Source organism: Acomys minous (assembly GCF_964271855.1).
Source record: "Acomys minous genome assembly, chromosome: 12".
Classification (NCBI taxonomy): Eukaryota; Metazoa; Chordata; class Mammalia; order Rodentia; family Muridae; genus Acomys; species Acomys minous.
Window position 1 is genome coordinate 26,371,165 of NC_140493.1, and position 17,037 is coordinate 26,388,201.

The 17,037-nt window shown below is 51.0% G+C and overlaps 1 protein-coding gene across 4 annotated transcripts in view; it reads left to right on the forward strand.

Annotated features, from left to right (window-relative positions):
- Window positions 1-17,037, forward strand: part of ZC3H3 (zinc finger CCCH-type containing 3) — an 87,868-nt gene that overhangs the window by 46,087 nt on the left and 24,744 nt on the right. For all 4 annotated transcript variants that reach the window (XR_014773040.1, XM_084749268.1, XM_084749269.1 and 1 more), the window contains 2 exons: window positions 10,759-10,943; window positions 16,934-16,976. Coding sequence is in view for 3 of the 4 variants with exons in the window: in XM_084749268.1 (XP_084605394.1) it covers window positions 10,759-10,943; window positions 16,934-16,976 (228 nt within the window). In the remaining variant the exon portion in view is untranslated. The remainder of the gene's footprint in view (window positions 1-10,758; window positions 10,944-16,933; window positions 16,977-17,037) is intronic.

Consider the following 17,037-nt stretch of genomic DNA (forward strand, 5'->3'; position numbering starts at 1 on the left):
AGTTAATCTGCTAGAAGGTGCTATTTGTCTATTCTGTGAAGTCTTCTAATGATTCCGTGCTTTAGTTTCTGTGTTGAGCTCCAGAGACACCCCTACCCGCTACCAACGACACTCTGATCTCCAAAGCTCTGTTCTGGACTTTTCCTGGTAAGAGAAACACACAGCAGGCCTAGAGAGTTACTTCTGTTTGCCTCTTGCTGTGGATTGGATTGTGTCCCACTGGAAGTCATAAGGAAAAGCCTTATTGGCAGACGAGGTCTCTAGGTGAGAACAAAGTTAACTGGGGTCATACGTGTTCCACTCTAAGGCAGCCTGAGTGGGCCACAAAAGACAAGGAAGAGACACAGGTACCCACCTGGAGACAAGCCAGCAGAGAACAGTGGGATAGCACCTTCTCGAGCCAGGAAGGGAACCTCCCCCGAGGCCGGTGGGTGGCACCTGGGTCTGGGACCCAGCCTCAGGAGGAAGCAGGTTCCTGTTGTTGAAGTAGCCACGCTGCAGCATTCTGCTGGGTAACGTGAGCTGAACACCTTACCAGTGGCCCTCAGGCTGTTCCGGGTGCTGGGTGTAGCATAGTTTTCTCTCATGGTCTGTCCATTTTGCTGTTGATGGGTGTCTCGGTTACTTTTTGCCTTGGCATCTGCCCACAGAGCTGCCCTCAGCCTTTTTGGGCATGTCTTGAGGTGACAGGAACCTTCATGTCCACGGAGTTTAGCCTCGGCATGAATGAAAGGATTGGTAGGTAAGCCAACCAGCCAGCTCCTGTGCTGCTGCCCCACACTGCAGTCAGCTACAGACAGCATAATGTTATAGTGCCCTGCATTTTCTCATTGGGGCCGTGCTGCTGGTGTGTGGTTGCATCTCAGAGAGAGAGAGAGAGAGAGAGAGAGAGAGAGAGAGAGAGAGAGAGGAGAGAGGAGAGAGGAGAGAGGAGAGAAGAAGAGAGAAGAGAGCACTCACGTGCATAAAAGGAGGTCAAATGACAACTTGTGGTATTCTATTTTCTCCTTTTACTGTGTGGGTCTCAGGGATTGAACTCAGGTTGTTAGGCTTGGCAGCAAGAGCCTTAACCTGCTAAGCCACCCTGCCAGCCCTGTCACTGAAGGCTTCATTTATATATCTTAACAAGTAAATGATGCTGAGTGTCTCCCACACTTAGTATTCTGTGGTTGTAATTTTTCATGGAGTTCTTCAAGTCTTTTGCCTATTTTTGTTGTGTTTGCCTTTTTATTGATTTGCCGAAGTACTGTACATATTCTGGGCACCTTCTTCTCCTAGCTATCTGCTTGCATTCTAGGGCTTGCTGTTTATATTGTTGGGGATAAAACCAGGGTCTTGTACATGCTGGGCAAATGCTCTCTTGCTGAGCTGCACCAGCAATATGAAGAGTGATTTTCCCCCCCAAGACACGGTTTCTCTGTGTGCCCTTGGCGGTCCTGGACTCACTTTCTAGACCAGGCTGGTCTCGAACTCACAGAGATCCTCCTTCCTCTGCCTCCCTGAGTGTGAGGGTGCTCCGATTTAGCATTCTTTTCTTTTATGAGTAGTATTCTTTGTATCTTGTTTAAGAAAGATTTGCCTATCCAAGGTCATATTTTCTTCCAGAAACTTGGAAGTCGCATCTCTATAATCCTTCTTGGGCTGAGTTTTATTTTATGGGGTAGGTCGACAGTTTTGTCTCCCAAAGGAAATAAAAAAGGAGCTCCCTTAACTCTTCCAAGTATATGGGCATCAGTTTTCATTCAGGCCCTTAAGCACTAGGGCTGTTTCTGACGCCACTATTTTTGCTGGTGGGTTGTTCATTGGAATTGTTGCTTAGCACTTGTTCTTCAAGATGAACATTGGAATACTGGTTCCTGTTTGTGGCCTTCCCCAATAGCCATCCTCTTAAGCAACAAGATCTCACTTTCTTTTTAGTATTCTGTTTCTTGCACAGTCTGGAAGGCCCTGCTTTGCTGTGTGTGTTTCCTGTTCTCAGTGCCACGGGGGTGCTACTGTAACTCCACACGTGGGCCAGACACACCTGCTGTGAACTTCTTCTGAGTTCTTCCTACTTTTTCTTCCATGTGTATTCATTCCACCTGGCTTTTGCTGACATCTTGGAAGGATATTAATTTCCATGTGCATTTACCTGTTCAACCCTCTAACTCTAATGAGTGTTATTTTTGAGCCTCATGGTCTTTCCCTGGTGTTTAGAGGCCACTTCTTAGTCAGGCTCCCCTCATACAGGGAGCCGAGTGGAGTCCCTGTACAGCCTTGGAGGGCTTTCCCATGGTATAGTGGAAGAGCATTGTTGTGGCTCTAATGAAATAGTATAACCTATGAATACCTGAGGGCCTAGCCATGCCCCTCAGCAGCTGGCACATCGGTATTGAGTGGGTCCTGGGCTGACGATGTGAGAAAACTGGTGCTTAGTTGAGGAGGACAGGGGGCACTGCCTGTGGTATATACCGGCCATAACCACCAGGGGTAATTGTGTTGGCCACTGGGCCCCAGCCTCTTTACCCATGTTGCTGAACTCTGCACTCTGAGTAAGGCCATTAAGGCCTAGCAATACCTGTTTTTTGCAGCTAACATACAAAACACCAATAGCTTCAGCCGAAATGGATTTTTAAAAGTGTCATTTTATGGAGAATTTTACTTTCCATCTTGTTGTTTATTAGGCTCTTAAAGGGAAAGCTTGTAATGTATCCATTGATCGAAATACCAATTGAATAGACGTGAGCACATAAAGTACATAAAATCGCCCAGCCCCTCGTAATAGGGCAGCGGCATTTGTAATGGACACAGTGCAATTAACTTCACCTACCACCACTGGGCTGGGCTGGCAAGGGGTGCCCCTGAACCACTGTTGTTCACTCGTGTGGGGGGGGGGGAAGGAGGGAGGGAGAGAGAGAGAGAGGGAGGGAAGGAGGGAGGGGAGAGGGAGAGGGAGGAGAGAGAGACGGGGCGGGGAGAGGGTGAAGCAGGATTCCCTCAAGAAGTGATACCCTGAAAAGTCCTTGGGTGACATAGGAGGGCTCTTCTTGGGGCCCTGTTCATGGGTCAACCTTGCATCCTAATTAGCCAACTCTGTCCCACCTCCTTCACCAACAGCCGTGCACTTGCATCCCTGCCTGTCAGGTGTCTCACCTGCCCCAGGCTAACCTCGTTCCTTCAGTACAGTACACACAGTCAGCCTTCTCTATGCATATCCTTACCCTCGCTGTGCCCCCCTGTCCCCCCGCAAGATTGCCCTTTTCCTTTATACATAGTTCCTGCATCCCAGGGATAGTGAGTCTTCCTAGGCCTCTGCTCTGCTCGTCCCTCATGGCCTTGGTAGTCTTCTCCCCAGGACTGTCTCCATCTTGGGAACCTGAGGTGCTGGCTTGTCCAGGTCATTGACATAAGCCTATTGAGTGAGGCTTCTGTCTTCCAGAGCATTTCCTGTGCCGCCCTGCCCAAGATGTGCAGGCACTGAAACCTTAGGTAGCAGTAGCACCAGAGGAAAGGAGTGTTTATATTGCTTAGTACACACACACACACACACACACACACACACACACACACACACACACACTCGTGTACTTGCACACACACAGGCACACATACTAGCTCACTCTCCTGAGCTGAATGGCTGGGGTGGGGCGGTCGGTTTCTGGTGGAAAGCTCTGCTAAGCAGTTTAGTGCCTGTCACGGCGGCTCCGCCTGACCTACTTGGGGATTCGCCGTGCAAGCTGCCTCTTCTGCTGACTGCGCACTCTTGGTCGCTCAGCTCCAAGCTTCAAAAACCGTGCTCCATTTCCTGAAAAATGCTTCCCTGGTTGTTTTCTCTGCTCCCCCAGCCAGCCTGCCCAACTCCTGTTCCATCACCTCCAGCTTGGGCAGCCTGGCCCCACATGCTGCCTTTTCTGGCTAACAGTGTTGGGGTCACCATTCTGCCCTCATGTGACCTCTGACCCTCCATTGCTTCCTTGGTGCTCAGCCTTTGATGTACAGATAGGTACCTTGTTTGCCAGATCTCCCTGCCCTGTCCAGAAAGTCCTCCTTGTTCTGTCTCCTATCCCTGCCTGTAACTGACCAGAGTTTTCAGACACACCCTGTCCCTGTCCTTCCTGAGAGATCCTAGGAACCCCATACCCCACAGCTCTGCTCCCACCTGGCATGTGTCCAATAGCACAGGTTTCTAGTGCTTCCCACAATCCACACAGCACAGGCCTGTCCCCTGGAAGTCCTGGATGATAGACAACTGACCGTGTAGAACCCATATCTTTTCTAGGCTGTGAGTGTCTCACCCTCACTGGGTACTGAGGAAGGCTCCCCCAAGGACATAATGCCTGAGCTTGGACCCAGATCCAATCATGTCTTCAGGCAGAGGGACACTGCAAAGGCCCAGTACTAGGGGACACACTACTTTGTAGGTTCTGCAACTGTCTAGAGTAACTGGAAATCTAGACTAGAGAGAGGAAGGGTTTGAACATGACTAGCAAGGACTCAAGAGCCCTATGGACGTCGTGTGATACATAGAGAATGAAGAAATGGAGGAGCTTTATCAGTTGTGTAGTTTCAGACAGATGGTCAGGGAAGAGTGGGTGAAGGGGACCCTTAACTGGAACCAGTAAAAGCTAGGTTAGGTTCTAGGGCATCAGCAGAGGACAGATAGGAGAGGCTGGAGGGAAGGTGGCCAGGCTTTTGTTTCCTAGAGATTTGGGAAGCAGAAGGTACTGGGGATGGAGGCGGACAGATTAGAGGGCAGAAGGTAAGTGCAGAAGTAAATATTAAAAAGTATTGCTTGGACCTTGGCAATGATGTCTTTTGTTTATTTCTTGTTGGGGAGAAGTATGTTCATGGGTTTGTGGATACATGTATATGTGCAAATAAGTGTGTGTGTGTGTGTGTGTGTGTGTGTGTGTGTGCACAAACATGTACATATACATGGAGGCCAGAGGCCAACCTTAGATAATGTTCTTCAGGATCCACCCACCTTGATTTTTTTTTTTTTTTGAGACAGGTCTCTCTGTGTAGCCTTGGCTGTCCTGGACTCACTTTGTAGACCATGCTGGCCTCAAACTCACAGCTATCCGCCTGCCTCTGCCTCCCCGAATGCTGACACCTGGCTCCCACCTTGCTTTTTGAGACAAGGTCTGTCACTGGTCTAGAGCTCACCAAGTCAGCCAAGCAGGCTGGCCAGTGAGCCCCTGGGACCTGCCTCCCTAGTACGGGGATTATAAGAATACACCCCAGTGCTTGGCATTTTACATGTGTGCCAGAGATTGAACTCTGGTCTACATATTTGCATGTCAAGTGCTTTGCCTAGCCACCTGTTTTATTTGAACAGGCAAGACTGGAGTGTAGTGTACAGCAGCAGGAGCCAGAGCAGAGCGGGGAGGGAGGAGGGTCTGAGTGGGACTCCCACTGCCTTCACCTCAGTTTACTTTTAAGGATCAGATCTTTTCTCTCTATCTGTGCTGTCTGGTACTCTGAAAGGAAATGAACTTCAGGTCCCATCCCAGCCCTCTGGGCCTCTTCTCTGTAATGGCCGTACCTCCTTGCCCCAGCTACTAGAGTAACTCTCTTCCCTCATCACCAGTCTTTGTAGAGACCCAGCTTTGGTCTCAGAGTCTGTTGTTCAAAGATGCCTTTGGACCTGGCATGTGTGGGTTTCCAAGTTTAGAATCACTTGGCTGTGGCCTGGGCCTCTCCATACCACCTGACTGTGCCCTGTGCAGGTCTCCTCCAGGGTCCTCGGTGTCCTTCCACCTGGGCTGCATCTGTACTGGTCACACTGGTGTCTAAGACAGTAGTGTGTTGCGTGTCAAGATCCAATGCATGAGGACATAACAGAGCCCAGAGCATGGGGCCCGGAGCCTGGGTTGCGGAGGCCAGACAGCCTGAAGGGTTATGCCCAAGAGGGTCAGGTGGGCAGTTGGTTAGAGAGAGCTGTCTGCTAAATGTCTGTCCACTGAGCTGCAGGCTGCTGCTGATCATCCAAGTGTTGGAGCATTCTGTTGTGTCCAGACCCTATAAAGCTAGGGAAGGACCAGGCTTAGTCACCCAGGTACCCTCAACTGCATCACTGCCCCTTGCCAGCCCAGACAGCATCAGGCTTGGAAGTTTCCACTGCTCATAAGGAACTGGACACACCGCACTAATGTTTTGTGTGTGTGTGTGTGTGTGTGTGTGTTTCTTTTTCTTTAAAAAAAAAAAAAAAAGAACGGGGGAAAAACCACTCCTACTTTTGAGGTGTGTGTCTTTCTCCCCATTATCACTGCTTTTCATTTAAAATGTTATCTCCCCCTGCCCCATCCTTTGTGTGTCCCCCCCCCTCCCCGCCAAGGGTAAGAGGGGAGGCCCAACCTCACCCTGGTGTAGTCAAGGTTATGGTGATAAATCCTGGGGCATTGTCACTTCTATTCGGAGTAAATTGGCTGGCCGCTTTCGGGCTGAAGGAAAGATAATTTGCTGTAGTATTTCAAATGGATTAGAAATGGATTTGAAGGGAAAGTTCATGCCTCCCATTACAAAGGCGAGAAAGAAGACTATCTTAAGGCACTGTTCCCTCCCTGGCCTTCATTATCCACGCTTAATACCTTTCCTATTTTCCAGCGTTAATGAAATTTCCTGGCGGCATGGGCCTGCCGGACGGATGGGAGAAGCCTTTAGATCTGCGGCTCCCGTTGCAGAAAAGGAATTACAGAGCCACGCCGTGAGGCCAGGCGTTTGCAGGGTCCTTGGCCCTGCTATTATCTCATTAATTTTATCCCCTCTTCTCTGTACAGTTCGTTTCCAAAGGCTGTCCTCTCCATTAGGGTAACAATTTACTGGAGTGCTGTGACACCCATGGCAGTAAAAAGCTACAAGGCCCCACCTGGTGCCCTCTGCTGCGGCTTCCAAAGCCAGTGAGCTGGCAGGAACGTGGGTGGATGGGTGAGAGAAAGGCTTTTGCCTTGACCTGGTTAAGCCCTAGGGTCTAACGCCAGATCTCCTTGAGTTTTCATTCATATCAATATCCCAAATGTAGCTTTTCCACACAAGGCTTCCAGGCTCTCGGTTGAGCAGAACAGCAGGTAGCACTTGTCCCTGCAGGTCCTGGCTCCACAGGCCGCTGCACATACAGTCTGGGATAAGAAGAGAGGGGCTGCTGTTCTATATCTTGCCCAGGTGGATCCACACATGGCCACAGATGTTACTCCCATCTCCTGAGCAGGTGTGCTGCTGCTGTTGTTGTTGTTGTTGTTGTTGTTGTTGTTTTAAGGCAGAAAGAGAAAGGGACAAATGGATATTTCCTGATATCCATAAGAATTTAAACATGTCAAGCCAGGTGTGATGGTGAACACCTGTAATCCCAGCACTCAAGAGGCTGAGAGAGGCAGGAATGTCTCTTGTTTGAAGTCATTTTGGCCTACATAGTGAGGCCTTGTCTCAAAAAAGCCAGGCAAACTAAAACAAAATAAACACACGGAATAACTAAGACTGTCTTGGGAAGAATTGTAACTGCAGATGAGCCTTTCAGCTCTGAAGACCAATCATGGAAAACTGGCTTGTTCATCTGAGAGCGAAGGCAGTGGGAAGCAGGCCTGGGCAGCTGAGGCATCCTAGTCTAGCCAGAGCCCTGTGCTGGCTCCTGACTCCTGCTTCCTTGGTACTGGCCCTTGACAGTCCCCAACTCAAGACTCTCTGATGCATGAGGGAGGGTCTGCAGGATTCCTTCTTGGGGAGGTGTATGAAGAAGTAAAGTAACACTATAGTTCTGTCTGGGCCTGGCTAGGTCTGTGGTTGCCTTAACACTCATTTAACCTATGGCTCCTTTTCTGTAGCTACACCTAGGGAGGAATAGATAGAAATCGCATTCAGAGCTCATGGTACATTACCCAGCCCTCTAAGATGCCTCTAGAGGGAGAGCAGCAGGTGTGTTCTCACAGGGCTGGGCCCCAGATTGTAGTTGAGCATAAGTATGCTTGTCTTCCGAGCCTCGTATTTCTTTCTTTCTTTCTTTCTTTCTTTCTTTCTTTCTTTCTTTCTTTCTTTCTTTCTTTCTTTCTTTTTTGTGTTTCAAGACAGGGTTTCTCTGTGTAGCCTTGGCTGTTCTGGACTCACTTTGTAGACCAGGCCAGCCCTGAACTCACAGCTATCTGCCTGCCTCTGCCTCCTGAGTGCTGGGATTAAAGGCGTGCACTCCCATGCCTGGCCCTAAGCCTCATATTTCTAGTGGCTGTGTATTTGCTCATATTGTATAGCCAGCTATACAATGGATAGAGGTGGGAGAGGTGCTTGGGAGTATTATGAAAAGAGAGCCTGCATGTACCCCAGTCGGGTTCATCAGATCTTCTGGTAAGGACCCGAGCTGGCTTCTAACTTCAGTTGTAAAGTGGCCAGAAGCTAGGGAGAGGTCACTGCTACAGAATGGTACTCTGCAGTTCCCAGTCTTCTCTTCCTCTGAAAGCTACTCTAGCCCCAGGCTGGTGGTTGCAGGGGTATCTTCCTTATGGATAGTGAGGAGCCAGCTTGGCTTGGGCAAACTCCAGCAGCCCCTGCTCTAGTACCAGTTTATTTTAGCCGAGGATTTGGGACTAATCTGAGCATCCCTTTGTGAAGAGGCACAGCTCTGATGGAGAGGTCAGGACATACCAACAAGCCTCCAGGACTGACAGGTAGGATTGACAAGGAAGGGGCTGGTACAGTAGAAGATCTCTTTTGGTTGGGCTTTCCTCATAGCCAGTTAAAGCCAAGGGTACAAAGTTTGTAGACTAGAGCCTGGAGGTCCCAGTCTCACAGGATGCCCCTCTCTAACCCAGATGGTACCCAGTAGAGGGCTGATGAAGTGTGTGATGGGGTGGGGGCAGTGAGAGGCCAGGCTGACTGATCACTGCAGCCTGGCTTCTTGGCAGGACTCTTTCCCTCCAAGATTGGTGTTTGTGAACTTGAATTTTAATTAAGAGAAACTGGGTTAAGTGCCTTCTGTGGCCTCCCCACCACTGTGTTTGTACTTACACCGCAGCTTTGGTCCCCTGGTGTCTGGCTCGCTTTGCTCACATTATCTCACTAATGAGCCCTCTGAGGCCACTGGCTGGCAAGACTATCCCAACTTGCAAGTGGAAAGACCAAAGCTCAAAAAGGCTATGGCGCTGAATGGTAGCTGAGCCCAAGTACATGGCTGGCCCTCTCCCAGTGATTTTCTTTCTGGATGGCTGCCCCTGGGTGGGCAGGGCCAGCCATGGTGGGCAGTGCAGCAGGTGTCTTGGCAAGGCAAGCAAGCAAACCCCTTCTGGCTGTTACTCTACAGCTCAGCTCTGGAGATACCTGCTTGGCTGGAGAAGGGTCTTACAGCCGTGGGATCCTGAGAGACTTCAGACCTTGCTTCCCTCAGGAGATAGGCCTGGATAGACCACAAGGTCATGGGAGCCAGTTAGGGTACCTTGTGAGATCTAGAAGAGAGGGTCACAGCCCGGTACTGGGCTGGATATGCTGCCCTTACCTTCCATCCTAGCTGTTCTCTGGGGGGTGGGGACTGCTCTTATGAAGGCCTCTGTGTGCTCAGCTGCTGTTCATTGCTCACACTTGCCACTAGAGGGCAGTGCACGGAGGCTGTGATCATGTGATAAGCAGTGTCTGATTTACATAAACAAGGCATCCATGAAAATGTAGCTTGAAGATTGGCTGCATGCTGAGCCCCCTGGGCTCACCTGGCTGCTGGGACACCAAGCTCCTTCCCTGGGGACAGCCTGCTAACTTCACAGTTAGGCAGGGGCTGTCACATTCGTGGAAGACTGAGTGATTGCAACATCAAGGCCCTTTCTCAGCTTGTTTAGTGCTTGAGTCCCAGGGAGCCCTCAGGTGTCTGGTAGGCCTGAAATCTTGGAAGGAAATCTTGGTCTCTGAGGTCCAAGACTGACCTAGCTCAGGTCTGTTCTCAAACCCCCCAATCCTACAGCTGCCTCTTGAGCGGCAATTTCTTTTTCTGTCCCCACCCCCACCCCCGGCCCTCTCTCGCTTTCTCTGTCGTTTTCATTTGTTTGAGAGAAGGGTTTCTCTGTGTAGCCCTGGTTGTCCTGGAACTCGCTATAGACCAGGCTGGTCTTGAGCTCAGAGATCCACCTGCCTCTGCCTCCCAAGTGCTGGGATTAAAGGTGTGTGCCACCAGTGCCTAGATTGAATAGCACTTTCTGTCTTACCCAGTGGGCCTGGTGAAGTTGTGAGACTGGACACACACACCCTCAGCACAGAGTTCTCTGAGCAGTGGATAAAGAGAAGGGCATAAGCAACAGTCACTGTTGATTCCATGACATTTCTTGTCCTGGGGCAGTCAGTGTCTGCACTGACCTCGTCAGGAACCAAGTGGGAGTCATATACTGGTGCCAAGGGGCCAGCGCCCTGCACTACTTTGCAAAATGCAGGTGCCCAGACAGCCCCAGGGAACTTCGCCAGCATAGGGATACTCAGCAATGGCTAGGCTAGGAGTCAGCCTCCATGGACAGGTGTGTGTTAGAAGAGCCCATTCTTCTCTGAGGCCCTTTGGGGCCTCATGATTTTCTAGACAGCTTTTTAAATACTTTGCCTTGGGATTTCTTGTCAGAAGTCCTTGGCTGCCGCCACAGAAGTGTCTCCATGAGAGGGAAGTGGGCAGAGGTCTCTTGGCAGCAGCTGGATCCCCCCCCCCCCCCGCTTCCCCGACTACAATACATTGCATACAGCAGGGGGTTCAGGCTGGGTTTAACACTGACCACCAAATCTATAGCTTATTTTGGGCCATGTTGGATAAACACTTTGTTGTCTCTATAGGTCCCTGGTGCTGAACCGCCTTCGTCCAGCCATCACTGGGGGTGGGAAAGCCCCACTTGGTTCTCCTCGGTGGCGTAACAAAGGATATCGCTGCATTGGAGGGGTTCTCTACAAGGTGTCTGCTAACAAGCTCTCCAAGACCTCCAGCCGGCCCAGTGATGGCAGCAGGACCCTCCTCCGCCCAGGTGAGGTGGGATGATGGGGGCATAGGGAGGGCATTGAATACTAGTGTGCGCGCAGCTGTGGGCATAGCCATGTAAGGGGGCCAAGGCCAGGGTCCCGGAGCTTAGCTGAAGAGCAGATGCACCCAGAGTCCTGGATGGGCACAGGGGTTTAGGAGTTATCCCTTATGAAACTAAAGGAGAAGCCGGAGTGGGGGTGGTGTTGGGAGGCTCTGAAACCCTGGTGTCTCCTGGGAGTCTGAGTGGCGCTTGCCTCTTGCTTGGCTGAGCAGCCCCAGATTTTCTGAGGGAGACCATGCAGGAGCGCCTGTGTTTTGCTTTTAGACAAAAGATGAACCAGGTATGGTAAACATGCCCGGGTGAGCGAACACCTGGGGCCACAGCACCCCTAATCACATTGGTGACGCCTCACCAACTGTATCTGGAGGCAGGCACCACCACTGCTGCAAGCCCCCTGCAGCTTGGGGACAGGCTGAGGAGAAGGAAATGCTTTGGATGTGCTTATTGTACAAATTAACTAGAAAAGTATTTTGGTTTCAATCCAATTTTACCCTCTTCTTTGCCCATCAAAAATAAGGCAAGATTATGGGCTGCTGTGGGATTGCAGAGGCTCAGCTGTGCCCAGCAGCCCTACTCACTCACCAGAGGGGCTGAGAGGAGAAGAGCTCAACCTGGGAGAAGGCAGAGCCCAGGACAGCAGACACAGGGACCATCCCATTTGGGAAAGCCAGCTTCTGTGGCCCTGCCAGGCTGTTCTCCAGAGCTGCTCTTCAGGCATGGAGTTTCAGATGCTCTTCTCTAGGCAAGATGCACAGGGACCATGGCTCCTGAGATTTACTCCTTTTGGTGTAGGAGAGCCTGAAAAATTAATTTTCTTATTTTCTTTCTTTCTTTCTTTCTTTCTTTCTTTCTTTCTTTCTTTCTTTCTTACTTTCTGTTTAAAGATTTGTTTATTTATTATGTGTAGTGCTCTATCTGCATGTACACCTGCGGGCCAGAAGAGGGTAACATTAGAGGGAATAGATGGTTGTGAGCCACCATGTGGTTGCTGGGAATTGAACTCAGGACCTCTGGAAGAGCAGACAGTGCTCTTAACCTCTGAGCCATCTCTCCAGCCTCGAGTTTTTTCTTTTCTTTTCTTTTTCTTTCTTTCTTTCTTTGTTTCTTTTTTTTTTCCCCCAGTTATTCAAGATAGGGTTTCTCTGTGTAGCCTTGGCTGTCCTGGACTCACTTTGTAGACCAGGATAGCCTTGAACTCATAGAGATCCTGTGAGGCCTGCCTCTGCCTCCCGAATAAACTCTTGAGAACTGAGGTAGTAGCCCAGGAGTCTGCCCTGACTCTTATATGCCTTAGGTCTCCACTTCCCCATCAATACCCAGTGTGGTCTCCCTGTGCTTTTTTTTTTTTTTTCTCTGTCTCATACTCCAATACTGTTTCGTACTCTAGACTTTCTAAGCACCAAGGCTTGGGATTAGGCCAGAATCTTGGGCTGGGAAACAAGCCCTCTCATCTCTCCATAGTGACCACCATCACTATATAGTGAATGCCACATGGTCCTGTCCTCAGATCCTGGGACTAGCCATCTTGTGCTATGCCCTGATTTGCACTGTACAGGTTGGATGGGCCTAGGGCATGGGGCTACATCAGGCACCTGAGCTTCTTATCATGCATGTCTGGGGGAGGTTGAGAGGGCAGGTGGCAGTGTTAGACTTGGCCTCTCATAGTCAAATGCCCTTCACTGGGAGATGGTGGGTTCTAAACTACAGAGAGGGCTGGGCTGCTTCCCTGTCACTTCTCCCTGGGAAGCTACGTCTGCTCCTGTGACCAGGGGCCAAGGGCTAAGTTCTGTACACTCTGCCTTCCTGTTTCCCATACTCACAGCTTCCTTCCACATCATTGTGCTGTGAACAGTTCCTCAGGGCCTGGCCTTTTTGCCCCTTTCTTTGTTGTAGATCCAATTAAGAAGGAATCTCTGTTCCCAAAACCCTTGAAGCCTTGTTCCCTGGTGCCCTAACAGACACCCGGTTATCTAAGGAAATGCGCGATGAGAGCAAGGCGGGAGTCTCAGGGGCCTCTCTGCCACTGCCTCTACTCCTGTCCCTGCTCTTGGCCAAGGCTCAACCCAGTCAGGACCGTCATTGTCCCTGACCTATCTACCTAAGCCTTGGCAGCCACTCTGGGACCCTCCTAGGGCTTAGTTAGCCTTTCCCTCCTTGGGATGGGATGTGGTGTATGTTGCGAGACACAGCCTGGCAAAATCATACCCTTCCTTCTGAGCTAGGGGAGATGATCTGTGAGCTAGATAGCACCTGCTGCCCGCCCCCCCACCATGGCCCCCACCCCACAGTGAAGAAGGTATATTGCTCCCAACTGTGCACTACCGCTGACTGGCCCACTTACAGTAGTCATAATTAAAGAAATAAATTTCCTTCCCTAGTGTCAGCAAACCTTTGACTTCAACAAAAAAGTACAACCCTTCACAGGAGGGATGGGGCACTAACTCCTCTCCTGGCCACCCCTCCAGGCCCTTAAGGACAGAGTCAGCACTAGCCATGGCTAAAGCTTTCCTGGCTTTCTGAAGTTTAGCCTAGGTCTATCTGCTATTCAGATAGCTCAGTTCCTGCACTCTTGCCTTGTAATTTGGCCTGGGGCCTGTGTCCTTGCTTGGCTAGACTTGCTAAGGGCACAAAGAGCCTGATAGTTCCTTCAATGAGGAAGAGAAGTCTAGTCTCAGACTACATGGCTAACCCTGGCTTCTTGAGGGACTTCAGTGTCCCCAGGCCAAAGAGAGGCAAGTGCGATCTCTATTTTCTGCTGCTGACTAGCTAGCTACCTACATGTTCCTAGTCAAGGGAGGTCTCTGTAACTTTTTCTTTTGTTTGTTTTTTAAAGACAGGGCCTTTCCATTATGTAGATCTGGGGGTCCTGGAACTCACTATGTAGCCCAGGTTGGTCTCAGACTCACAGAGATCTACCTGCCTCTGGCTCCTGAGTGCTGGGATTAAAGGTGTGCCTTACCATACCTAGCCCTCTGTATCTAATTATTTGTGCCCTGCTTTCCCCTCCCTGGGTGCCAGGAGGTCACATAGAGGGGCATGCAAGGAAGCCTTGTCAGCTGCACCCCAAGGCTGCCGAGCTTCCAGCACATGGAGACCCTACTCACTGCTGTTCCTCACTGGAACTTCCTCTACCATTTTGGTTTTCTTTCCAGGACTGCAGCTTTAGGTGTCTATATGTCCCCTGCCTAGAACCTGGCTGGCTCTCAGCTGAGCGGGTCTGGGCTTCTGGGCTTCCTCTAACCTCCTGGGAACAGCCAGTCAGCTCTGCAATGGAACTGGGGACAAATACCTATGCTTGGCCCCTTGTTTGCCTGGTGGGCTCTGCCAGAGTAATAGCCGAGTGCTGAGGAGGCTTTGACCTCTCAGAAAGATGAGCTCTCTTTGAGGACCAGGCCATAGACAGGGCACCAAGCATGGGGGGAGCTGGAGGGAGCCAGTACTTATTTTGGGAAGCTCCAGGAAGCGAAAGTGCTCCAGAGTGCACAGCAGAAGCAGCACCCTGCGCTCCCGGGTCAGGGCGGTGCGTTGAGCTTTTTGCACCTCTGGCTGCTTCTTTTCAAGCCAGCTACTTTATGTGCATTTTTAACACTGCAAAGCATTTGGAAAGGTGCCTCCCATCCTTGTCAAAACTCCCACCGTGAGCCCCACACTGATGTGTTTTTAAAAGCAGAAAGTGGAAAGACGAGAAAGCTGCTCCCTACCAGGTCCTGACAGGTAGCACGTGATGCCCGCGTGTCCCTGGCTGGGAGCAGATGGTGCTAGTGTCACCAGCAGGCTGGGCGACAGCCTGAGAACCAGCGCTCATTGACAGACTATCACATTGCACGTCACTGGTTATGAAGACTGGCAGGTGTGAGTGTGTGTCTGTGCCACCTGGACAGTACTCCACCACCACCCTAAGGACAGGTGTCCTCCACTGGAACCAGCGGCCACCCTAAATTCCTCTTTGCTTCTCCACACCCTGAAAGCCTTGCCACCCTTCCCTTCCTCTTCTTGCTTCTTCCTCAGACCCTGCGGTCTTTCCTGTGCCCTCAGCGCCTTGTCCCCACCGTGAGGTCCTCATCCATGCCCTAGCTGCCTGAGCTTGCACAGTTATGCAACAGAACCTGCTTTCCACTAGGACCTCGTGGATGCCCCTTTTTAAATCCAAGGGCACTGAGGTTAAGTGTGGGACATCCTCTTGCCACAGAGTCCCACAGAACTCCGGGCGGATACCATCCAACCTTACAGCTAGCTCACTTAGCAGATGCCTCAGGTACTTCCTAGCAGCAGGCAGGATTTCCTAAGGTACAGCATATCACCCACCCCTGCCTAGGGAGGACGTTAAAGAGAGTGGGGAACACTCAGAGCCAAGTAGCTTACTGGGTGCCCGGAGAGACTGCAGTTCCAACCAGTGAGGCATGAAGGACTGGGGTAGAGTGAGGGGTGCTGCTCTGAGGAGATCACAGGTGCTCTGATGGGGGAGCAGGGCCTGGTTATGTGGGTTCAGACACTTTAGGACATCCCCCTTTAAAACCTAGATGGCTTTGTCATCACCTCAGGTCCTCAGAATTTCTGAGTGATGTCACTTGTGCCTCTTAGTGCTGTATTCATTTCAGCAGCTGCTCTGTAGGAAATTGGATCTGGTCTGGGAAGGGTCATGTGCGTATTTGAGGAACCAGGGGAAGGCATCCTGAGCAGGTCCTGCCCTGCCTGCCCTGTGATCCTGGCTTGGTCCGTGTCTTTAAAAGGCAGGTGAAGCTGTGTGGTGAGCCGGGGCATTGCCCCCACATAAGTACCTTGAAGTTCTCAGGGATCCCCATTCCCATCCTGTTGTCTTCTTCATGCCCCATGGTCACCTCAGAAAGGCTGCTTGGGTCTTAGTGTTTGGGAGTTTGAGAGCTATGGAAGGGAGCCTTCCAGCTTTTAAGTAACAAGCACCAATTGGGCCCAGATACATTGTGTGCAGTCAGTGTGCAGAGCTGCAGGTCAAATTTCCAGCAGTACCAACATCTTCCTCCCCACTTTTCTTTCCTTCTCCTTCTCCCCTTCTTCCCTTCCCCCCTTCTTCCCCTCTTCCTCCCCCTCCTTCCACCTTCTCCCTTTATCCTATCCTCTTTTCCCTCCCCTCCTTCCTTTCTTCCCCCTCTCATCCCCTCTTTCTTCTTCTCTCCCTTCCCCCTCTTCCCCTCCTCTTCCTTATCTGTCTCCTTTTCTCTTCTCCCCTCATCCTCTCCTCTTTTCCCTTTTCTTTTCCCTCTGCTCCTTCCCTCCTCCCCCTTCCCCTCCCCTTCCCATCCTCTCTTTTTCTCCCCTTTCCTCTTTCTTTCCTCCTCTTCCTCCTCCTCCTCCTCCTCTTATCAATTCTTTAAGTTTGAAACCATTTTTCCTCCTATGCATCCAAGCCCATATTTTCCATACTCATTTAAACAGCCCTTCTGTTTTCTTCACAGGCTCTACAAAGTGAGGTACCATCACCCTTTGCCATTTTTACAGTGGCCTCCTTGGTAGCTAGGCCAAGAATAGAGCCTAGAAACATGTCCATGGGCCAGTCACTGTCTTACCCAAAGGCCCTGCCCCATGAGCCACCTGGGCACTGAGGGGGAGCAGAAAGCTGGGAAGCCAATAGGCACCAAGTTGATCTTAGGGAGCCTAGCTGTTTGGAGACATCAGGGGTTGGCAAGCTGTTCTAGTCCTTATCTCTGGGATGCTGGATGCAAGGCTGCCCACCCTCGACATAACCTGTGCACAGGGCCCCAGCAGTGCCTCATTCTTGGTGCTGTGTCCCCAGAAGGAAGGACTCCTGGAAAAGCATCTATGCTCTGGCTGAGGGAGGGTTGAGAGGGCGTTGCCAAGATGGGTTGGCGGGAAGAAGATATAAACCAGATAGGCAAGGGTAGGTAAGGGTTACAGTTGGGCTGTGGCCTCATGTGACCTGTTCCTTTCCCCTGTAGGACGAGTGGACCCTGCCACCAGCTGCAGTCGTTCCTTGGCCAGGTGCGTCTCTTGAGGCGGGGAAGGTAGGGGCTTCCCTGTTCATTCATGGGCTCACAAACTT